The sequence below is a fragment of the Corythoichthys intestinalis genome, chromosome 5 (genome assembly GCF_030265065.1).
Source record: "Corythoichthys intestinalis isolate RoL2023-P3 chromosome 5, ASM3026506v1, whole genome shotgun sequence".
Taxonomy (NCBI): Eukaryota; Metazoa; Chordata; class Actinopteri; order Syngnathiformes; family Syngnathidae; genus Corythoichthys; species Corythoichthys intestinalis.
In genome coordinates, this window is record NC_080399.1 from 10,626,300 (window position 1) to 10,651,696 (window position 25,397).

The 25,397-nt window shown below is 37.3% G+C and overlaps 2 protein-coding genes across 2 annotated transcripts in view; one reads left to right on the forward strand and one right to left on the reverse strand.

Moving 5' to 3' along the window:
• LOC130915955 (RNA polymerase II elongation factor ELL2) overlaps window positions 1-25,397 on the reverse strand; it is a 102,611-nt gene that overhangs the window by 72,368 nt on the left and 4,846 nt on the right. The window contains exon 2 of the mRNA XM_057836239.1: window positions 15,291-15,338. Coding sequence (XP_057692222.1) covers window positions 15,291-15,338 — 48 coding nt within the window. The remainder of the gene's footprint in view (window positions 1-15,290; window positions 15,339-25,397) is intronic.
• The window catches only part of fkbp16 (FKBP prolyl isomerase 16), a 168,858-nt gene that overhangs the window by 12,225 nt on the left and 131,236 nt on the right, over window positions 1-25,397 (forward strand). The gene's annotated exons all lie outside the window — the stretch shown is intronic.

Sequence of the window (25,397 nt, forward strand, 5' to 3'; positions counted from 1 at the left end):
AGTCCAAAAATTACGGTAGAGTTGTCCGATAATGACTTTTTAACTGTTAACCAATATTGTCCAACTCCGAAATCCGATATCAAACCGATACCGAAAAATGCGCTCATGGACTTAACATATTATGGCTAATTGTATTGCGATGCCTCACTGGATGTTTTCATAATGATAAATGTAACAACTTCGGGGTTTAAACATTCTGTGAAAAATAAGAGAACAACTTCAACTGAAGTTATGGTAAAAGTGCCTGTATTGAGCCACTATATTTATTGTCGAAAACAAAATTGTGCAAACATCTGTTTTTTGGATCAATTGCAAGTGCTAAGTGCTAATAAGGCACTGTCATATCATATGTGGCTCACACAGTGCTTAGGGCTCAAAATACCAGCAAAGGAACACAGCTTAACTACAGTGAATAAATTAAAAGGTCGGTATATGAAAAGCAACTGGCAATAACTTTTCAAATATAACTTAGATATGGTAAACTCAAGTATAATAATTAAAATGTTACATTTGTCTGCATCACGTTTCTAAATACATGCATAATAAAATAAATAATAATAAATAAGTGAAAAAAATTAAATGAGCCAAAATGTCCGTACTTCAATAAAATAAATAATTCACAAATAAACCCCAAAGCGCCACTAGGTGATGACAAAGCATTACAAATACAGGCACAGTACGAATGGCACAGACTAGTCCAGACAATGTACGATCAATAAGTTATTCCCAAGATGCATTTTGCTGGGCTTTGCACAGATATTTGTATTTTATTACTTTTCTTATTGACTAATTCTTTCTGGTAAGGCAGTAGTTATATGTAATGAGTTTATAATTCATAATTTTTCAATCTTTAATTTTTGCACCATGAATACAAATACCGTAATTTTTGCACTATTAGGCGCACCCACCAAATTTGACACAAAAACAGCATTTGTTCATAGATAAGCCGCACTGGACTATAAGCCGCTTTCCTCACTGCATTATGGGATATTAACACCAAAATATATAAACCGGTAACACTTTATTTGACAACGACATCATAAGACTGTCATAAGAGACAGTCAAGCTCTTCTGCCAGCTGCTGTCAGCACTGTTGTCGTCCAACATGCCTCCTAACATGCATTGCAACGCTAGAGATGTAAATAACAAATCAAAATTCATGTTCTGTGCTAATTATTTCTTCAGTTACTGTTCTAGTTGTTTCATTAATTGCGAGCGATCGAATATGGTAACACTTTTTTTGACAGTGGCGCCATCTGACTGTATTAAGACCATCATAATTATGGAATGACACTGCCATGAGCGTTAATGAATGCTGATGACAGATGTCATTTTGTGTCATTCGGAAAATTATTTCGCTTTTGAATGGATGTAAAACATCCGAGCTGGACATAAATGGAGTTAGTGACATAAATTGCCGGATGACACTTAATGACATATGTCATAAGCGTTCATTAATGCCCATGATAATGTCACGTCACAATTATGATTGTCTTATGGCAGTCTTATGACGCCTCTGTCAAATAAAGTGTTACCTATTAACCCAAATAAATCAACAAATAAGCCGCACTGGACTACAAGACTACTATGCAGAATTCCAAATGAGGGGGAAAAGTAGCGGCTTAGTCCGAAAATGATGGTAGTATAATCACATAACAAATGTCAAACATCTTAGAACGGAGACATCTAATAGTCAATAAGCATGACTGCTGTGCTAAGCTGTGACTAGCTCTTTGAAGGTAACATGCATATTGACCCATAACCAAGGGCGTAGGTTTGGTCTCAAAATTGATAGGGACGCGATAACAGCTCAACCTGCATGTACACTTTTTGCTGGGGACGGGACATTAATAAGACCAAACAGATTAGGTACATTTCTCAAAAATGGCTGGTTCCTACATTAGGGATGTCCCGATCCAGGTTTTTGCACTTCCGATCCGATACTGATATTGTTTTGCACTTCCGATCCGATACCGATACTGGCCGATACCGACCTATCTGAGCATGTGTTAAAGTTTAACGTTATTTAGCCTCCTTACTTAGTTGTCAGACTCATGTTGAAAAAGGTTTTAGTACTCTTGATAACAACTAGACAGCTGAATTAGGTGAGTTTGAATAACACACAACGGTTGGTAACAAGAAACTGACCTGTTTATTAAGTGACTAACACAAAACATTATAAATAACAAACAGAAATGACATAGTCAGTAAAACGTGCAAATAGTATTGTAAACTGTCTTAAAAAAGCAAAACACACCAACAACCTCAGTGGAAAATACCACAAATCCCCCAAGCTATTAGGTGCTTTTAATGTTTTGTGCATTAGTTACAAAAATTGTATAAAAAGCCTCTCAGGTTTAAATAAACGACGATTTCAGTATCAAGTTAACATTTTAAGACAGTAAATAAAATACTCAAGTCCCCATTCTGTATCGGGCAGCTTTAAACTACATTCATTTAATTTTGCGAATCAACTGTTAAAGTTGTTAAAATTGCTGACGTTATTCCATAATTTCCCTTCTGTCTACTACTAATACTTCAATGTTGCTAACGCAGTCGAGTCTGTCGTTTTGCATCTAGTTCTATATACATATGATATCTATTATCTCCAGTAAAACGATGTTGACGTAGTTTGTAGCACCTGTCAGCAGCAGTCAGGTGGTATTGTGTTTTTTATCCAGCGGCATGAGTTGAGCTAAAGCCGTGAGTTGAGCATTGGCATTACCCGGGTCCATGACAAGCATTATGTTTACTTTCCGGACGCAATGCGGTCAGTTTCTCATTGCGTCCCGAAGAGCGTGCTGTGTATTAGTTCCGCTTTACTCAACATATTTCAATAATCGGAATTTGGATGTTTGTGAATCGTTCTCGAATCTTCCACGACCGAATCGCTCAAGGATGTAATGACGGCTGGGCATGTTGTACCGTGGTTCTAAGTGTTGGATGGTGCGTCTTTACTAACGAGAGATAATGGCTCGTCATCCAGAATGAATTCTTCGGCAATGACTCTTGTTATTCCCTGGGCTTTGGGACTGTTGGGTGCCAGTTTGTCACGCATAGCAAAAGTTTCTGCCAGCGTTAGTTGCGTAGGACCTTTCTTTTTGTCTTCGGTTTTCTAAACATACTCCTCATATTGTTTGTGGTGGTATTTCGCTAAATGCTTGATTAGGTTGGTTGTATTAAAACTTCTTACAGCTTTACCACTACGCTTGACTTTATTGTGGCATATGTTGCACTCTGCCTCTTTGTCTTTGTCGTCCTTTAAGGTGAAATGATCCCACACAGCTGACATTTTTACCGATAAAGTCTCTCGGTAAATTGGGGGACGGTAATGTAAATGTAGTGTGTTGAAGGTGTGCCGTAAAATGCGGACCGGATTGTAGGGAAACTGAAGCAAAAACTGGAATGGATTATGTGAATCGGTGCGCTGGAAAACCCGGGGAAAAAAACTGGATCGGAAGTCTGGATCGGAATTTTTCCGTGTTCCGATCCGATGAGCATTTTTTTGCCCATATCGGTGTCCGACCCGATCCAAAAATCGGATCGAGACATCTCTATCCTACATAAAACAATTTTTTTAAAAAAGTTAACATTATTTTCAGAGGGAGAAAGTCATTTTTCAAAATGCTTGCTTTATATTGAGGAAATTTAGAGTGTTTGTGCTTTTGAAGTTTTTTTGGGGGGGAGGTAATATGTGCATAGGCTGCAAATAAAAATGTTTTTTTTTTTAAATGATGTAAAAAATGAATACATTTTAATTAATGAATAAATGCACAAAATGCACAGTTGAATTAACATTAACAGTACAAAACATACAGGAAGACACCTCTCTAAGCAGCTTCCAACTTGAGTTTTACAGGTTAGGTTACAAGTTCACACAGTTTAACGTTATGCAAACTCTGATACTGCTTGGACTTTTAGTAGCAAAATTATTGGTGGTGTGTTCCCCACCTCCACAACATTGACATATTTTTACATTACTTACAGTGGCTGCTGCTGGCCGGAAAAAAACAAACTTCTAATATCCCTCCTCTTCAGAGGGGGCGGAGGAGGCAGCATATTGACAAGCATTTCTGTCAGGATTGTGTGAATATGGGGGTTCTAGTCATCAGCCAATCAAACATACGTTTGAGGGAAAAAAATGGACTGGCACTACTAAATAGCAAGTGAAAAGGGGTAAATGTAAGTCTGAACATAATGAAAGTAATTCACTTACCATAATTTCTGGACTATAAGCCGCACCTGACTATAAGCCTCTACCCACCAAATTTGATACGAAAATGGAAAGTGTTTATAGATAAGCCGCACTGGACTATAAGCCGCAGCTATCCTCGCTGTATTATGGGATATTCACCCCAAAAGATATTAACCGTTAACACTTTATTTGACAGTGGCATTATAAGACTGCCATGAGAACAAATGAACCACCATGAAGCTTTGAACAACTCTGCTGCAAGACATCATTGCTTCAAGAAATTTCATTTGGCCATCACTGCTCCATTTGGGGGAGAGAGTCAACCTCTGCTCTCACCTGCTGTTGCCGTCCAACATGCCTCCTAGCATTCATTGCAACGCTACAGATGTAAAAAAAAACATCAAAATTCATGTTCTGCGCTAATTATTTCTTCAGTTACTGTTCCACTTGTTTCATTAATTGCTAGTTATTGGATTAAGTAATATTTTATTTGACAGTGGCGTCATAAGACTGTCATAAAACAATCGTAATTATGACATGACAATGTCATGCGCATTAATGAATGCTTGTAACAGATGTTTTTTCGTTTCATCCAGCAAATGATCTCACTTCTGAATGGATGTAAAAGATCTGAGCTGGACATAAAGAGAGTTACTGACATAATTTGCTGGATGACACTAAATGACATCTGTCATAAGGATTCAGTAATGCCCATGATAGTGTCATGTCATACAGTAATTATGACAGTCTTATGACAGTCTTATGACGCCGCTGTCAAATAAAGTGTTACCTATTAACACAAACAAATCAACAAATAAACCGCACTGGACTATAAGCCGCAGGTTTCAAAATGAGGGGGGAAAGTAGCGGCTTATAGTCTGAAAATTACGGTAATAATAGTTAGGGTCAATTCTATCCTAACAACACATGGGAAGACAATCTAAATTACATTTACAGCTAAACTAACTCATTGTATAATGCAAATAAGGATGCTTAAAAGTTGGTGGGGATAATTTGAGCATCCTAAAAAGTTGGTAGTTGTATGTCCCTACCGTCCCTACGCAAACCTACGCCCTTGCCCACAGTGTTGTTAATTACGGCGTTAGACTATAACGGCGTTACTAACGGCGTTATTTTTTTCAGAAGTGAGTAATGTAATTAATTGCCGTAAACGCCGTTACCGTTGCTGAGGCGGGAAAGGCATGCGTAACTATGCGTTACTATGTTGGTGGACGCCAGAAAAGTCTGAGAGAGACGGACTCACGGAGACGAGAGAGCAGAGCAGGAGTGGGGACGCCGTTGCAAACCCGATGCTAGGTAGCTCCAATAATGTAGCTGATAGCCGACAAACTACCACCACATAATGCTACGGGAGATATCATATATAATAGAACTAGATGCAAATGACAGACACGTTGGCAATAGCAACATATCTAAAGAAGTAGTTAGTAAACAGCCGCCATCTTAAAGCAGTAGACCGGAAAGCTCTGTTGTAGAGAACCTTCCTAGGGAACCTAAGTAACCTTTTATCTAAAATGCTCCTAAATCGGCAAAATCTTGACTTAAATCTATCTTTAAATGATGAAACAGTTTTAAAACTTACATGTTGAAAGTAGACAGAAGGGAACTAATGCAATAACGGGAGCAATTTTACCAACTTTAACGGTTGATTCAGAACATTAAATGACTTCCACACATAGCAAAGGTTACTATCTAGTTATCGCGATATCCGCAATACCCCCGTGTCTAGTTAAGTTTAGGGTAAAGAATTGGGCTAGGGCCAATTGCCCCAAAAACCCTTTAAACTTCGCATTGTGTGACCTGTTTTTTTGTTTTGTTTGTTTGTTTGTTTGTTTTTTGGAGGGAAAAAAAAAGAAAATTATCACCAGTTACTTTGCCAAGTAACTAATTACTTTTACATTCAGGTAACTGAGTTACTAACGCAATTACTTTTTGGGAGAAGTAATTTGTAACTGTAATTAATTACTTTTTTAAAGTAAGATTAACAACACTGTTTGCCCATAATCCAATAATGAAAAACTGATGTCGATATTATCTGATATCATTTTAAAATGCTTTTATCGACTTGTTCATTTAAATAAATTCATTTCAATTCACAGCAGAAGGGCGAAAAGAGCCACGTGATTGGACGACAATCACAGAATTTAAGGATTTGTGTTATGTCTGCTTAAAATCTCAAGTTCGCATGACTAATAGGAAGATTAATTTTTTACAGTGTATGTTTCTATCCAGCGATTTTCAAAGGCGCTCATCCCCTTTTCCACAAAATCAGCACAAGGTTCAAGAGGTCACTCTGAGGAGTTCCTGACATTTGCCGCTTGTAATCTTTGTACTTGCCGCCGCATGTCACGCTTCCTCTCGGGCCCTCTAAAAACCAGAGGAATTCTTCCAATCACTTTTTTGGCTTTAATCCAAGACTGTGGTTTCAGGGGCCCGGATTTTACAGAGAAATAGCATGCTGCGGTTCTGGGGCGGCCTCTTTCTCGCTCGCACACTGACCCTGTGGCATTTAGCCCGATTATTGTAAATTGAAAGGTAGCCTTGAAACCGGAAAATAAAAACATCTCGGTTTACAACCAAGCCAAGGATGAAAGAGCACTTGTGGATCGTTGAACTGATCAATAACTATCATGTGGGGCAATGAACCGGCAGGGAAAATGAACATGATGCAATTAGAATGAAATGAAAGTCAAAGCGGTGCAAGAGCTCAACGTTTGAAAGGAAATTGTGGACTTTGAAATGATCGCTGGGGATTAAGGAATATATTCAGGGAGGCTCTGGGTTCCCATGGCAAGGAATTTCACATCTCTGTGCTGTTTCGCTCTCCCTACAAGCAGCAGTGCCAATTTTGTGGCGTGATTTCTCGCATATGTGCCTCGTAACCAGTTTATCTGATGAGTGTAATTCAGTGCGATGGACGATGGTAGACATCCAGTCTGATGTTGCTCTTAAAAAACGAAATTAAAGCTGTTTAAATGAGGTTATCACTAGTTGACGTCCAATCCATTTGAACTGGGAGGGTTTATTCGCTGCCAACCCTCCCACTTTAAACGGATTAGACGCCTTGCACCGTCAATGGAAGCCAATGAGTTAACAAGAAAAATGCAACAATATCCTCCATTACAATTCAGAGTACCGTATTTTTCGGACTAGAAGTCGCACCAGCCCAAAAATGCGCAATGAAAAGGAAAAAAACATGACGGAAAACACAGACAAGACTGAAAAAGCAGTTTCTGCTCTTGCATTCCTCTTTAAAAGAAACTGCTTTATTTTAAGCCAAACGAACTGTTGTGTTTGATAGAACAATATGTCTACAACGCCAAGTTGCTAGCTGCTACAAACTTGCGGCCACATACGGCTACGGTAGATATCACATACTGTATATGTAGAACGAGATGTGAAATGACAGACTTGCCGGCGTTCGTAAACAGCTGCCATCTTAAAGCAGTAGACTTCTCTAGAAGGCTCTGTTGTAGCGAACCTAATGAACTTTTTAACCAGAATACTCCTAAATCCGCAAAATCTTGACTTGAATCTATCTTTAAATGATGAAACAGTTTTAAAACTTTCACATGGCAAAAGTAGAAGGGAAATTATGGACTAACGGGAGCAATTTTAACAACTTTAACGGTTGATTCACAACATGAAATCAATTGAATGTAGTTTAAAGCTGCTGGTACAGAATGGGGACTTGAGTAGTTTATTTACTGTTTTCAACCGTTAACTTGATATTGAAATATTTGTTTGGTTTAGCCTGAGAGGATTTTTGAACAATTTTGGAACTAATGTACAAAACATTAAAAGCGGGAGAGGGGTCTGGCGGTACATCAATAATTGATTTGTAATCGAATTGGAGCCTCTGAATCGTAATCGCATTGTTAGGTGCCCCAAGATTCCCACCTCTAGTCCCTACGGTATTAGCTATTTTAATGTCCTATAAACGAAGGGAGAAATCCCTCGCTTGAGGCTTCAACGCTCAACCCTCCCCCACCGGTTGCTGCTCAGTGTCAGTTAGTCAGCTGTGCTACACGACGGCTGGAGGAGGTGAAACTCCTGAACTTTTTCCCCCATCGAAGAAAAGGAAATCGCTGGCATGGCAATACTTCGGCTACAGAAAAGTTACAGACGGCCACGGCTTAGAGGAGGAGGGCCAACCGACAACTTGGCGGAGGAGGCAATACCTCCAAAATGATTTCGCATTAATACAAAATTAGAGGTTAGTAAACACTGTCATGAACGTTTCCCACCAGCTACAAGAGTAAATTCAAGCGTGTTTAGTGTGTCTAGCAGTGGTAAAATGTGTTTTTTTTTCTCTCTCTGGCAACTGTCTGTGTTGAGAAAAGGGTGTGTGTATAATGTAAAAATGATACGACTCATTCACACTTTCTTTTTATGGAAAAGTATTAAGTATTATCAATTATTTTTGTTCTGATGATAATAATGTTCAGCTGTGGGTTTAGGCTCAATTCATTTTAACTTTAGATTTTTTTTTTTTTAATGTATTTTAACTAGAGCTTCAAACGAGTAACATTTTTAATCGAGTTAATCACAGCTTAAAAATTAATTAATCGTAATTAATCGCAATTCAAACCATCTATAAAATATGCCATGTTTTTCTGTATATTATTGTTGGAATGGAAAGATAAGACAAGACGGATATATACATTCAACATACTGTACATAAGTACTGTATTTGTTTATTATAACAATAAATCAACGAGATGGTATTAACATTAACATTCTGTTAAAGCGATTCATGGATAGAAAGACTTGTAGTTCTTAAAAGATAAATGTTAGTACAAGTTATAGAAATTTTATATTAAAACCCCTCTTAATGTTTTCATTTTAATAAAATTTGTAAAATTTTCAATCAAAAAATAAACTAGTAGCTCACCATTGTTGATGTCAATAATTACACAATGCTCATGCTGCTGAAACCCATAAAATCAGTGGCAGCCTAGCGCCAGCAGAGGGCAACAAAACACCCAAAAACACAAGTAACAAGTGGACATGACACTGTGCTGTCATTTTAATCTGTTTGAGCGGGGCATGTGCGTTAATTGTGTCAAATATTTTAACGTGATTAATTTAAAAAATGAATTACCGCCCGTTAACGCGATAATTTTGACAGCCCTAATTTTAGCGTAACATTATACTTATGTTCTTGTTTATTTAAACCCAAATATCTCAAAGTAACACATTTAAGAGCTGTAATTGCAATAGCATGAAACCGTGATATTTTGGCTTAAAGTGCATGTGACACGAAAAAGCATGTTTATTTCTTAATAGTATTTTATGCTCCTGAATGATATGGACCGCTTGGATGTGTGTGGAAGCGATCGCTATATTTATTTAGTTTTTTTAAATCCCGCCCCATGAAAATGAGTGACTTCCGGCTTCGGTCTTTCATTGAGGAGGAGGGCGCTGTGACGTGTACGGATGAAGGCGTCCTCTTCACTATACAGCCGTACTGTTGTGTATGAAGACTAAGGATTCAGCTGATTTTGCGGATTAATACGTTTATTTTTCGTATCATGCCAGCCAAACGGCTGCAAAAAAATCTTGCTGTATGAGGGAGAGGCACGTGCGCCTTTTTGGAGTTTCAAAAGGTTCCCATTCACCGTGGATATTGGCCAAAACAAGCCCTACTACTGTGGGACTATTGGACTTACGAGGAAGTGAGTAAACATCTTGTTTTGTCTTATGTCAAATATGAATACAGCGATTACAAAGTAAACACTACAAACTTTCTTGAAATAAAGGACTACTTACGTTTGATCATTGATAGGCAAGTAAAAAGCTCTTCTCATGCACATTAGCTGCACGTTAGCTTCACAACAACTGCAGCCGCTCTCCTCCGGGTAACGAGTTGTAAATTGCTCTCCGCCGGGCGGTTTGCCGATCCGCAAAGACAATCAACAACCCATTCATCATGTCAAATAATCCGGGCTAGTTATGTGTGATTTTCCGCTTCGAAGACTTTGAAACATCACTCGGTTCGAGTTAGCATGTCGGCTAGCTGTCACGCCTCTTGGTTTGTTTACATTCTCCGAAGCCGGGAAGGGAAATGACATATGTCCGATTTAGGTGTCATAAAATATCGTTCGGGAGGTGCGACAATAAAGGTGAAGTCGACAGTTTTGACCATTATGGAGTATTTTTGCCATGTCTTCCTGAATAAGTGCATTTTTATCATTTCATATCCCATTTCGCACAAGACTGTATTTGTCATGACCATGCCATTTATTTAGCTATTGGGGAAAAATACTTGGATAAAAAGAATATCCTGTAAAAATATTGGAGTAGAAAGACTGAAACAATGAAATTTTGTGGGTCTCTTCGTCGCGTTTTCCTCGTTCTGAATAATTCCCCCTCAATGGGCTGAATAGTAAGTAATAGTAATAGTAAGCTGACGTCATCCACCTGTTGGGGACGCTAGAGCCCAATAATGGTAGGCGTGGCTAACCGGCAGATTAAAAGACTAATTTCTCGTCATTTGCGCTTTGCTAAGTTGTTGTAGATAGTCCAATGGTCTCAAAATATGATTCGAATTCACATACTAATGCTATTTAAGACTTTTTTTCTCCTGTCGTATGCTCTTTAAGGTTATCATACCGTCAGAATCTCATACCGGCACATGTCTATGTACTTGTACTCCAAACATTACGGTAATTGCCTTTATTGTACTTCATACGGAAATACGATTTTGTATATTTTTGTTTATGGTCCGAGTTTCTAGATCACATGAACCACAAAACCGAGTTCCACAGTAAATAGTAATTCAGCGAGAAGGAAGTGCAGCAAAGCCTTCAACCTGCAGACACAGATACAGGATATCCTCTTGGTTTGTCATATGCCAGACCGCCACGTTCACCGACAGCCTCCCCCAACAAACGGCTTAATCTAGCCTCCCCCACCAATGGGTGCAGCTCCCTCATTAATGCCCAGCTCGAGGAGTGGGGAGACGAGTCTCATGCTTGAATTTCTCAAAGCAATTTGAATATGTAATGTGCTAGTTGAGATATAATCACCAAATCCTATTGAATGATTAAAGCACACTTCAAATACACTCACTTAATATCGCGCCGTGGACAAACTCAAAAGTGGTGTGTCTTCCGACACTTTTATTAAGGCTATATTTTACAGGGAAGAATTCCATTGCTCATGTTCATTACTGTAAGTCAGAGCTTTCATGTTTGCACACAGACAACAGGCATGAAGATGTTGTGGCTCCCTGGGGTCCGGCGCCTCCCTCCCCCCTTCCCGAACAAAGCGTCCCCAGTTGCAGACCTGACCCAGTAACCTGGCGAGTAGCCTGGGGGTATAGTGTACCCTGTCTTTGGGCTTCCCGCACCCCGTGGGAGCTCACACGCTCTGTATTTGTGTACACAGCAAAGTCACTTTCGTCTGGGCAATCGGCTCTTGCGGGGATTAGGGGGACTTCTTTTAGACGGGGACATTGAGGGAAGTAAAAAGCAGCCTGGCAGGCGTCGCTGACGAGGGTGTAACAGAGAACTTTCTTCGGGGTTGCTCCTTCACAGGAATGTCCTCTTGTAAGATATTTGTCACAGAACAGCGCCACTGAGATAGGTAATAAACTCTGCTTAACACTTCTGTGGCAGCAAAAGAGTCACAGGGTCGGCCTCTGCACATGCGAGGGCTTATTAGAGGCTTCAGGTCAGTTACAAGCGCTCTCCACGGATATCCCTAAGTAATGTGTGAATTCAGTTTCCGATGCGTTAGAAAAGACTGCACTGTTAAACAACACTAACCCTTTGGCACAACCTTAACTCATTCACTATTAGACCATGTGACAAGACATCGACTTCTTTCCAGCACCACAGAATGTTGTCTTCTATAACTTCATGAAGTTATCCATCTTTCATCATAAAAACATACAGTAGTTTTTACTCTGGAGTTATGAGTAGTTAAACAACATTGTTATGCGTCTTTTGTAGTGAAAGAGTTAATGAGTAAATAGTTGAGGAATGTCATCAGAAATGCAAGGGAGATTTAGTTTTAGATAACTTACACTTACAAAGTGAAAGAAGTTACTACTTGTACATCAGAGGTGGGTAGAGTAGCCAAAGATTTTACTGAAGTAGTCAAGCCTTACTTAAAAATAACATTTCTCCAAATTAGAGCTGAAACGAATACTCGAGCAACTCAAGTTTGAAAACTGATCCGAGTAATTTTATTCACCTCGAGTAATCGTTTATTTTGGCAGCTGTAAGCATCACGTTTTGCTCGGACTACTTTTAATGCGGGACAACGCGCTGATGTCACGTGCGTAGAGGAAGAAGCAAAAAAAAAAAAAACAAACAAAAAAACTTACTGCAGCCGACAGCCGCTACAAACGACGCCGACGTTGCTAAATACTAGCCCGCACGATGCTACGTTGGTAGCAGGTAGCGTCTGATGAGTCTCATAGAGATTACATGTATGTTGAACTAGATGCCAAATGACAGACTCGGCCGCGTCTGGGCAGCGTTAGTAAACAGCCGCCATCTTAAAGCAGTAGAGCGCTAAGCGGTAATAAAGAGCACTAAGCGCTAATAAATAAGATTAACGTTACTGTTACTAGCTCACGTAACGTTAGCCCTGCGGAGGGCTAGGTTTCTATTAATTATGACCACTGTCGATGCGTGGCTAACGTGTCTTACATACAGGCTATAGCATAACATAGCGATGTGGAGTGATGAGGGTGTAAAATAAAAACTCAATAATGCTAACTATCAATTTTAGCTCAGTAGTCATTGCTGGATAAAACACCAAGTAGCACTGGTCCCTAATTGTGCTCCAATACAGCCTGTATCATACATTTATTTTGAACACTGCAAAAACTCAAAATCCTATCAGGACTTACAGTTTAGACCAACTTAAAACTTAACTAGAACTTAAAAATGGCTTATCACAAATAGAAATTCAATTGAAACACGTGGGAAAAAATCCCAACTTTTAAGTGATGTGTGTTATCAAGCGTAACAGCATTTTTAGGTATATATACTGTATATTAATAAGATCTAAGGGTTTTTTGAGTGAAAGCAGTGAATTAGTCTTTTATTTTTATTCTAGTTACATCTGAGATGCAATTGTTGGCTGTTTTCAACAATATACATCGAAAATAAAGACATTGATTGACTGAAAATGGTTCAAGGTTAGATGAAATGTCTTGTTTTGTCATGTAGATTTATAATTGCTCTTCACCTAAAAATATATTTGTTTTATCCGATTACTCGATTAATCGATAGAATTTTCAGTCGATTACTCGATTACTAAAATATTCGATAGCTGCAGCCCAACTCCAAATAATATTACTCGAGTAAAACAAAGTATTCGTCCAAAAAATGTAAAAAGTAAAAAAAAGTATTTGGTGAAAAGAATACTCAATGAATGACTAACATTGTGAGTAACTGCTTATATTTTTGTTGGATTTTTTTTTTTTCTGAGCACAAAATTATCTATATGGACTAGAGGCGTGCAAAATTTCCGATTCTTAGATTATTCGGGATTAGGCCGTGGAAGATTCGAGAACGATTACTGAATTATACCAAGTAAAGCCGAAGTAAAACACAGTAGGCGCGATCTTTGGGACGCAATGAGGAACGGAAAAAAAAACAATCATACCTGAATGCGGCCGACAGCCGCTACAAACAACGCCCAGTTGCTAGTTGCTACAAACATACGGCTACAGTAGATATCATATATATGTAGAACTAGATGCAAAATAACAGACGACGGCGGTGTTAGAGCATGTATTATTGAACAGAGATGCGAAGACAGACTTGCCAGCGTTAGTAAACAGCCGCCATCTTAAAGCAGTAGACTTTTCTAGAAGGCTCTTTTGTAGCGAACCTAATTAACTTTTTATCTAAAATACTCCTTAATCGGCAAAAAAAAAAAAAAAAAGTTTTAAAACTGACATTTCAAAAGTAGACAGAAGGGAAATTATGGAATAACGGTAGCAATTTTAACAACTGTAACGGTTGATTCACAACATTAAATTAATTGAATTTAGTTTAAAGCTGCTGATACGGAATGGGGACTGGAGTATTTTATCTACTGTTATTTTTGTATATTTGTTTACTGTTATATGTTAACTTGATACTGAAATAGTAGTTTGGTTTAGCTTGAGAGGATTTTTGAACAATTTTGGAACTAGTGTACAAAACATTTAAAAAAAAAAAAAGGAGGGGTGTGCATCAATAATCGTTTTATAATCGAATCGAAGCCTCTGAATCGTAATCGAATCGTTAGGTGCCCAAAGATTCCCAGCTCTAATATGGACTGTTGTTATAATGATACTGTATAATAACCCATTACATAACCACATTAAGCCAAAGAAATACAAAAAAAATATTGCATTCCGATGAGAGAAAAAGAATTACATAAATGAAGCATCATTCGTCCAAAGAGCATGACCGCCCTCTGGTGGAGAAAATAGCTCCTAGTTTGAATAGTGAAGAATTCCTTCATAATTACTATTTTGAAATTAAAAGGATCATATCTCCGGTTTTCCGTGGTCAATCGGTGCCAAATAAAAACTGGGAGAAAGGTTAAATCTGCACTTTCGAGTCATGTTGAGGGCAGTGCTCTATATCAAATACTTCATTTTTTACGGAGCTTTAAATACACCAGATTATAGAACAGGCTGGCGTGAAGATAAAACGGCAAGCTTAGGTCTGATTGGTTTAATGGAGTCATGTGATTATTATTCCGACATCTCATTGGTGAAATCGGAAGAGCTACTTGCTACTACTACAGCTGCTACAACTACTTGGCATAACTGGCAAAAAAATAATAAATCTAAAATGTAGAATAAAGGGGAAATTGTAAAGCTCAAAGTAGTGGAGTAAGAGTAGTGTTTTTCTTCACAAATCTACTCAAGTAAAAGTAAAAAGTGTGGCTCAGTAAAACTACTCTCAGAAATACATTTTTCTCAAAAAGTCAAGTAAATGTAACAGAGTACATGCAACGTGTTACAACCCACCTCTGTTGTACATTACATTATTAAAACGCCTACTACACTAAAACACATTTTCAACTGGCTTTACAGTGTAGTAAAAGGACTTACCCCTTGGCTTCCCTTGAAACAAATAGATGTCTGATTGGGTAGCGATGCCTAAAAGAGAAGAATCAGAAGTCACTCAATCGCCCTAGTAGACAGAAAAGTCACTCAGTCATTAAGACCCGACCAAACAAATGCTTTACAAATGTACTGTACTTTAATACAAAATGGCGAAGCATTTAAATAAAATACTCTATATATTGTAGTATATTTTAACTGTGATTGACGAACCAGATTATCATTGATCACTCAGTAATGATGGGATAATACCAATTGCAACACTAAAACTAAAGAAACAATTCACCAACTTTCCTATTGTTGTAACTAGACGTGCCGATTACCGTTTTCAAGGTATACCGTGGTATGGAAACGTTTTAAAACCGCAAAAATTTTCCGTCATACCGTCCCTAAGGTATTAGCTATTTTTTATGTCCCAAAAATGCATGGAGAAATCCCTCACTTGCAGCTGTAAGGCTCAACCTATCCCCACTGGTTGTTGCTCCGTGTCAGTGAGTCAGCTGTGCTACACGATGGCTGAAGGAAGTGAAACTCTTGAAATTTTCCCCCCATCAAAGAAAACGAAATTGCTGATATGGGAATACTTCTGTGACAGAAAAGTTACAGATGGCTGCAGTTTAGGCTGCGACGGAGGAAGCAATTCCTCCAATATGATTTCGCATTTATATAAAATAAAGGTGAGTAAACACTCTCATGAACGTTTCCCACCAGCTACGAGAGTTAACTCCAGCGTGTTTAGTGTGTCTAGCGGTGGTAAAACCTTTTTTTTTTTTCTCTCTGGCAGCCGTCTGTGTTGAGAAAGAGAGTGTGTCTAAAATGTAAACATGATACGAGTCTTACACACGTGCGTTTCATGGAAAATAATTCAATTATTTTTGTTGTGATGGTAACAAGTCCACGACCGCATCTAACGGTATCGATTTGATAGCAGAATCAGATTTTTTGAGTTGGACAAGATCGGGATATCGGTTAGCGATTACAAAATAATTATCAGACAACTCTAATAATGATATTATTTTTTTGGATAATAATAAATTAATAATAATTTCAATATTTTTTATATGTATTTTTATGAATAAATTAGGGCTGTCAGACGATTAAAATTTTTAATCGAGTTAATCACAGCTTAAAAATTAATTAATCGTAATTAATCACAATTCAAACCATCTATAAAATATGCCATATTTTTCTGTAAATTATTGTTGGAATTAGGGCTGTCAAAATTATCGCGTTAACGGGCGGTAATTATTTTTTAAATTAATCACATTAAAATATTTGACGCATTTAACGCACATGCCCCGCTCAAACAGATTAAAATGACAGCAATGTCATGTCCATTTGTTACTTGTGTTTTTTGTTTTCCAACAATAATTTACAGAAAAATATGGCATATTTTATAGATGGTTTGAATTGTGATTAATTACGATTAATTAATTTTTAAGCTGTGATTAACTCGATTAAAAATTTTAATCGATTGACAGCCCTAGTTGGAATGGAAAGATAAGACACAAGACGGATATATACATTCAACATACTGTACATAAAGTACTGTATTTGTTTATTATAACAATAAATCAACAAGATGGTATTAACATTATTAACATTCTGTTAAAGCGATCCATGGATAGAAAGACTTGTAGTTCTTAAAAGATAAATGTTAGTAAAAGTTATAGAAATTTTATACTAAAACCCCTCTTAATGTTTTCGTTTTAATAAAGTTTGTAAAATTTTCAATCAAAAAAATAAACTAGTAGCTCGCCATTGTTGATGTCAATAATAATTATGGTGCTGAAGCCTGAAACCCATAAAATCAGTCGCACCCAAGCGCCAGCAGAGGGCGGAAAAACACCAAAAAACACAAGTAAAAAGTGGAAATGACACTTTGCTGTCATTTTAATCTGTTTGAGCGGGGCATGTGCGTTAAATGCGTCAAATATTTTAACGTGATTAAAAAAATAATTCACGCCCGTTAACGCGATAATTTTGACAGGCCTGGAATAAATAAAATGATATGTAATGTAGTTTTGACAAATTATTAATATGAATAAAAACAGAGATACACTCTGGCTGAGGAGGCAATACCTCCTATATGATTTTACATGTATACAAAATTAAAGGTTAGTAAACACTGTCATGAATGTTTTCTTCCGGCTACGAGGGTTAACTCCAGTGTGTTTAGTGTGTCTAGCGGTGGTAAGACGTGTTTTTTTTTTCTTCTCTCTGGCAACGGTCCGTGTTGAGAAAGGGAGTGTGTGTATAATGTAAACATGATACGAGTTTTATGGATGATAATTCAATTATTTTTGTTCTGATGGTAATAATGTTGAGCTGTGGCTGTGGGTTTAGGCTCACCTAAAGGACTGCATTTATTTTATTTAGAATATTTCTTTCTTAGTATTTTTCAAGTCTATTTTAACTTAACATCATACTTGTGTTCCAATTTGCTAATAGGTTAAGAAAAATTAAACTCTTGTTAATTTTTTTAACCCAGATATCTCGAAGAAACACATTTTAGAGCTGTAATTGCAATACCGTGATACCGTGAAACCATGATATTTTGGCTTAAGGTTATCACACGGTCAGAATCTCATACCGGCACTAAAGATGTCCGATCATGTCATTTTCAAAGTATCGGAATCGGCAAAAAAATATCGGACACGCCTTTTTTTAATATATATATATTTTAATTAAATCGTTTTCTAATTGTATTTAACGTTACAGACAAAATGTCTTACACTCATCCAGAGTCTTCAGTTTTGGCTTAAAGTAGGACTATCAAATTTATCGCGTTAACGTAACGGCGGTAATTAATTTTTTAAAAATTAATCACATTAAAATGTTTAACACAATTAATGCATGCGCTGCACGACCCACTGACGCATTGTCGCGTTCAATCTATAAAGGCGCCATTTTACCCGTATACAGCGCTAATAGGCAGCGTAAAATGAGTAGAGGGAATTTTAGCAGTCTTTGGAGCCTTTTTATAATTGGCTAAAGCCTTACAATCCCTCTCTCATCAAATAGAAATATCGTGAGAAGCAATGTGGGGAAGAAAGGTAGTAATTGATCTTTTTCTTAACTCCCTATGTTATTTCCCAACGCAGAGAAGATATATCAATTGGTGCCACTACGCACAGTCATGGTTGCACTTCCCATCATGCATTTGGGCAGAACAGTTAAATGGCTACAGTATCATTTACTGAAAGCTCAACAAATACACTAGATGGCAATATTTAGTCACAATATACAAAGTCACATTTATCCTTTAAGAATTACAAGTCTTTCTATCCGTGGATCCCTTTCACAGAAAGAATGTTAATAATGTAAATGCCATCTTGAGGATTTATTGTCATAATAAACAAATACAGTACTTATGTACTGTATGTCGAATGTATATATTCGTCCGAGTTTAATTCATTTTTTTCTTAATGCATTGCCAAAATGTATATGATCGGGAAAAATTATCGGGAATGATTGGAATTGAATCGGGAACAAAAAAAAAAAAAGCAATCGGATTGGGAAATATCGGGCTCGGCAGATACTCAAACTAAAACGATCTGGATCGGATCGGGAGCAAAAAAACATGATCGGAACAACCCTAATTTTAACATAAAATTATACTTATGTTCCAATTTGCTAACATGTTTTGAAAAATTAAACCCCTGGTTTTTTTTTGTTTGTTTTTTTTTAAAACCCGGATATCTCAAAGTAACACATTTTAGAGCTATAATTGCAATAGCGTGAAACCATGATATTTTGGCTTAGGGTTATCACACCGTCAGAATCTCATACCGGCACATGCCGACATGACACAAGTGAAAACAAAGTGCCAAATGTCAGCCATCCATAAGTGTGGTAGATGAGTAAATGTAACAGATCAGTGACTATTTGCAAATTAAGATGTGCTAACCCTACTTGGAAACAGAAAAAAAAGTGACTGACAACTCCAAAAGTTTTTCACTCGTTTCATTCGTGTCTCTCCAACATCGAAGCACCTAAGTGCCTATTGTTTACATGAAATATAAAAAGTCAACAACACCTGCAATTTTAATGAGAATAATCTCAAAAGAGGAAAAATCCCAACGCATCAGAGCTTTGAGTATCGCGCGCCACCCCTTCTCATAACCCCGCCAGTTCTGGCAATTGTGATGCATGATGAGTAAACCTTCCTCAGCAGTAAACGCCAAAAATGTGACCACAATCACCATGAAGGCACTGGCCTCCCGACTCCCTGTCATATCTCCGCGTTCGACATCTCCAGTCGGGAGCTTTCTGGGCTTAATCTTGCGAGGAATGTGTGATTAATCAGTGCACACAAAACTTTGCTCATGTCACTTTGCCGGCGGGGGGAGGGGTGGCAAGTGCTGCAGCTGATTTCTTCACTAAATGATTAAGCGAATGAGGGCCACGACGGATCCCGGAGGACACATAAACCTCCTTCTGAAACCAATTATATTCCATTAAAAGGCCTCTATTTTTTTTTTATACAAGTAGAGCTGGCATAAGCCCCCTAATATTTCCCCCTTGCCCCCTACTGATTAAGAAATATTTAAAAAATGTAAAAATGCCTTTGAGGCAACATGGTAGATGGTTAATAGGATGACACTATTATCTGTGAAGTACAGCTGCGTCGGTGATTGACAGGGCTTTTAATTTATTATTAATGGTTTGGGGAAATATCCTCCCTGTTGTGGAGCATTGTTCTGATCTTCTTCACTGCCGTTCGGGCACCATATTGCACAGAATAATAATCAGGGGCCCAGAAGAAATGTGTTAATTGTCAAAAAATTGCCTCGACCTTTCTATGAAGGTTAGCCACAAGGGGGAATAAAACAGCCTCTTGAAGAGCTCATGTAAATATCTAGTAAGTAATTGCCTTCTTTAAATAATTCATAAAATAGTACATTGTAGTCCAGTGGTTAGAATACATCCAACATGATGTGAGGCGCTAGCCACCAGCTAGCTTGCAAACTAGCTCAGAAGCTAACTGGCTTTCAGACTTGTACTGTACATGGTGTCATTTCTTTGCTGAGGAATTTAAATACCATTTACCACTGAGATGTTCTGTAAATTGTGCGTTTTCAGGTGTATGTGTCGCTAGCTAGCTAGCTAAATGCATATTGTAGTGCTATTTTTAAACTCATTATACTATGTATAATGACAAAGTCTATTCTATTCGGGCTTGCAATTGCTTCAGATAACTGACGTGAAAGAAGGCACAAGTTGTGTTTTTGTAGTGGAGCGATAAAGGATGCCGTGTGTTGCTATTTTAGTGAAAAAAAATCAGGTAAGCTGAAGTGATAAAAAAAACAGATTAGTACTACATCTCCATATTCTTGTACAAGAGGTGTTTTAACATTTATATGTCATTTACGTTTCACATTTATAAATTCACCAATTTGAGGATTTTTCAACGTCTACCTATTCTTTATTTTTAAAGGTGCACAATGTAGGACATGTGGACAAAAATGGTACTGCAACTAGTTCAAAATACAGTGATCCCTCATTTTTCATGATTAATGGGGACATGAACCTGCCACGATAAGAGAAAAAACGCAAAATAGCGCCCCCCCCCCCAAAAAAAATATATATATATTTTTTGCTTTAAAAAATATTTTTTTTTGTGTTTTTTTTTTTTTTTTTTTTCAGATTTACCATTGGTAACTTTTCCCCCCAAAAGTATAATTTAAAAAAAACATATATATAATAAATAGTTTTTAAGCACTTCAAATGTAATAATCATGATAAGTTTTAAACATGGTACTGTCCCTCCGAATTATTTTAAAACAAGAATAAAGTAGAAAAATGCCTGGCTTTATTAAATGCTTCGTTGAGTGAGTCCACTCAAATCCGTGTAAGCTGCTCACTTACACACAATGAGTTGCCACAGCAATTGTTTAATATGTTAACGATGATTGACACATGCGGCGCTTTGAAGTTTGCGTCTGTGGCCAGATCGAGCCCAAACGTCTGTCAATCATCGTTAACTTGAATAAGCAACTCCAGTGCACTTCCTGACCAACAAAGAGCAAGGAAAGGGAGGGAGAGTGAGACTGTGTGATCAACTCATCTGTATTTATTTATGTATTATTATTTTTTATTGGGAAAAAAAATCCACGATGGACTGAGGGCGCAAAGTTTGAAGAAGCGAAGTAGCGAGGGATCACTGTATTGACTAGCACAAAATGCCCTCCCGTTCGAACCTGCAGGAAAACAACTTCAAGTGGCAAGCAATGAGTCCTCTGCAGAAGGTATATCTTATATTTAGTTTTAATGCAAGATATTTTCAATGTAATAAGGCCAACATTTAGTAATGACGATTAAAAGTGATACAAAGTCCATGTTAGTTTAAGTCACCATGACCGAAGTAAATGAAGGCTACTTTTCTTAATGTATAAGCACACTGGCAAAAAAGTTCCGGAATTTTCGGAATATAAGTCGCATTTGACTATAAGCCGCAGCTGTCCTCACTGTATTATGGGATATTTACACCTAAAGACATTAACTGGTAACAACTAAACTTGACACAACATCAAAAGATTGTCATGAGATCAAATGAACCACCACGAAGCTTTGAACCAATTGGCTGCAAAGCTTCGTTGCTTCAAGAAGCTTCATTTTGCCATCACTGCTCCCTTGGTGAAGAGACAGTCAACCTCGGCTGCCACCTTCTGTCAACACTGTTGTCGTCCAACATGCCTCCCAATATGCATTGCAGCACTACAGATGTACATAACAATCCAAATTCATGTTCTGTGCTAATTATTTCTTCAGTTACTGTTCCAGTGTTTTCATTAACTGCTCGTTATGGTATTTGGTAACACTTTATTTGACAGTGACCATCATAATTATGACATGACACTGCCATGAGCATTAATGAATGCTTTTGGCAGATGTCGTTTTGTTTCATTCAGGCAAATTATCCCACTTTTTAATGGATGTAAAGATCCGAGCTGGACATAAATGGAATTAGTGCCATAATTCATAATGTCATTAAACCCCATGATACTGTTAAGGAAAAAAGTAGCGGTTTATAGTCCGAAAATTACGGTATATAATTTGGTAATGCATTGACAGCATCCACAAAGACGATATAATTGCTACATCTATTTTAATTTAAATTACCGAGTATATATAGAAACACGTAATACTTTATCTTTTTCTCGGTCAATGGATCCACATGCCAAATAACGTAGCACCGGTCAATGGATCCACATGCCAAATAACGTAGCACCGGGCAATGGATCCACATGCTAAATAACGTAGCACAACCACCCCAAATTAAGTCATATGCTGGTTTTGCTTCTCTTATTGTCCTGAATCCTTTGAGACTCGTAATGAGTTTTTTTTGTTGTTGTTGTTGTTGCTTGAGACGTAGACATGATTCAAACTGTTTGTCAAAGTTGGCACAGCCTTAGTTTACAGAGCTGTGGCAACTCGGACGAAGACTGGAAAATGGTCTCGTAATTGGCTAATGATAAACACGGAAGCAAAACAAATACCGCATTGGCCCGAATATAAGACGGCCCTGATTATAAGACTCTTTTTCAAGACTTATGTTTGAAAAAAGACTTTTTGAACACCAAATTAATTTTTATACAGAAAATAATTACAGTCCATCTGAAACAAATGATTATAACAATATATTTCAGAGAAAAAGCATGTTATTTTGCTTCATTCAAATCTTAATATCTGAACATTTAAATATGTGAACTAAAATGCAATCACATTCGTAAATGAATGGCTTCTGGTTTTTGAAATGTAAATAAACCAATCTATTGTGATAAAACAGCGACGTTGCAATAACTGTATTAACCATCAAAGTGTAGTCTAACTGTAACTGTAGTCTTGAAACAAATCTGAATAAGGAAAAACATTGCAATAAAAAAACTGCAAACTGGTTAAACTTGAGAGAAGCTGAGATCTGTCATGACAGAACAATGCTTCAATGATATCTGGCGCTATCTAGCGTCGTGAATGGGGAGAGTAGCTGAGATCTGTCATGACAGAACATCGCTTCAATGATATCTGGCGCCATCTAGCGTCGTGAATGGGTATAATGTCTCGATCGCGAATATAAGAACACCCCCTCTTTTTCAGTCTTATTTCAATGCAAAAAACACCGTCTTATATTCGAACCAATACGGTAAATTTGCGACGCGCAAATCGTCTTTTAAAATGGGGAAATCTCCGCTCGACCATTGAGAGGCGTTTTAGAAGTATTTCCAAACAGCATGTTTCTTTGATGTCTATTGAGATATTTTGGGAATTTCATGAATAATTGAAGTGCAAATCCTTCATTGTGCAACTTTAACGTAATCCTCGCTTATTTGCAAAGTTTTGTTCTGAAGAATTTTATCGTCATTGCAGTTCCAGGAACCTTAAATGCTTTCAGATTTTTTGTATTCGCAAGCAGGTTCTGCCTTTATCTTCTATGTGATTAGCATTGGTCCACTGAAATGTATTGAGAAACTTTTTAAAAATATATATGATTTTGAGCTAGCTACTGTAGTTTGATCACACTTTCAGAATTAAGCATACTTGACAGGTTCTTTTAGTATTCCAGTTTCATTTTTTGTAAGTACTTTCCTGTAAATCTATATTGTCCTCATTTGACTCCAGACTATTTATAGACAGAATCATGTTAACTATTGACACGTGAATTCACATTAGCCAGGAGGATGTTGCAGTTTGAACACATAAACATTGTTGTCATTTACAGCTCTATTGACCACTTATAAATTATTTACGAGGGCGATAAATGAAGCCATTAGTTCTACATGTCTTACACGTCCTTTAAAAGGAGTCCAAATTAGAACTAAACAGAATCAAAATCTTGTAAAATATATTCTTAACTCTGCTCTACTAGTGAATTTTTTTATATGTATTTATTTATTTCAAACTAGGCCTCTAGAGGACAAAACCACCATGCAGTCCCTTGTCTCCTCTGCGGGCAATCGTGCAAATCTATCAACATATTTTCTGCAGCGACGCGTGACACAGGAAACTTTTTTTTTTCTTTAAAGGTACATTTTAGAGCTTTTTTTCACAGCCTACTGCATCCCAGCGAGCTGGGCACACTTCCAATAGTGACAAGAGCCAACTGACAAATAATAACACAAGATCTAAGCTACAAGTGTCACCCAGTGTGAACTCAGTACAGACATTGCCACATCCCATTTTGAAAAGTTTAACCTTTGGAGACTAAACTAGGCTGAAGATATTTCAGCTGTATTTAATTTTGACTCATTGGCTGACACTGATGGTGATAGATGTCCAATACATTTGAACTGGGAGGGGCTGGCAGATCAAATGATCCCTGCCTCATCCCAGTCCAAATGGATTGGACAGTAAAATTCCGTTTTAATCAACTTTTTACATTTGCACTAATCTTTAACAACAGTTCGTTTTACTACCGTCATCAACATACAATTAGTATTTAACTGTTAGACCTGATTAGGGCTGCAGCTATCGATTATTTTAGTAGTCAATTAATGGATGAACTAGTCAGTTCGAATAATCTAGTAATCGGATACGGAATATAGAAAAATACCTGAGCTGAGCCTCAAACTGTGTAAAAATAAAATAAATGAGGAATGAGGATCCAAGTACAACAAAACAACAATTGGCTAACTTACATAGCAATCATACATAGCATAGCAAAAGTCTGCTGGCTTAAATGCTATAAATTTCTAACGTTTTTATTTTTTTTTCGTACAATGTTCTTAACAAATGGTCCAAACACATGTTCCCACAAGAAAAAACAAAACAAAAAAAAACGGCTAAATATACCAATAAACTGAATTATGAATGCAACAAAAACAACATTAGCTCATACGAAAACTTAACAGGGAGCAGCTGGATTCAGACATGTGAATGAGTTACAGTATATTATATTCACTATTGCCGATAGAGGGCAGTGTATCCACGCAAATCAATAAAACTAACAAACTAAATGCAAACACTTTCAAAACAAACCATTACAATGCCACTTTAATTAAACGAATACTCAAAGCAGCAAAATTGAATTCAAATCTTTTTTCTAATCAAATTACTCGAGTTAATCGATTAATCGTTGCAACACTAAACCTGACA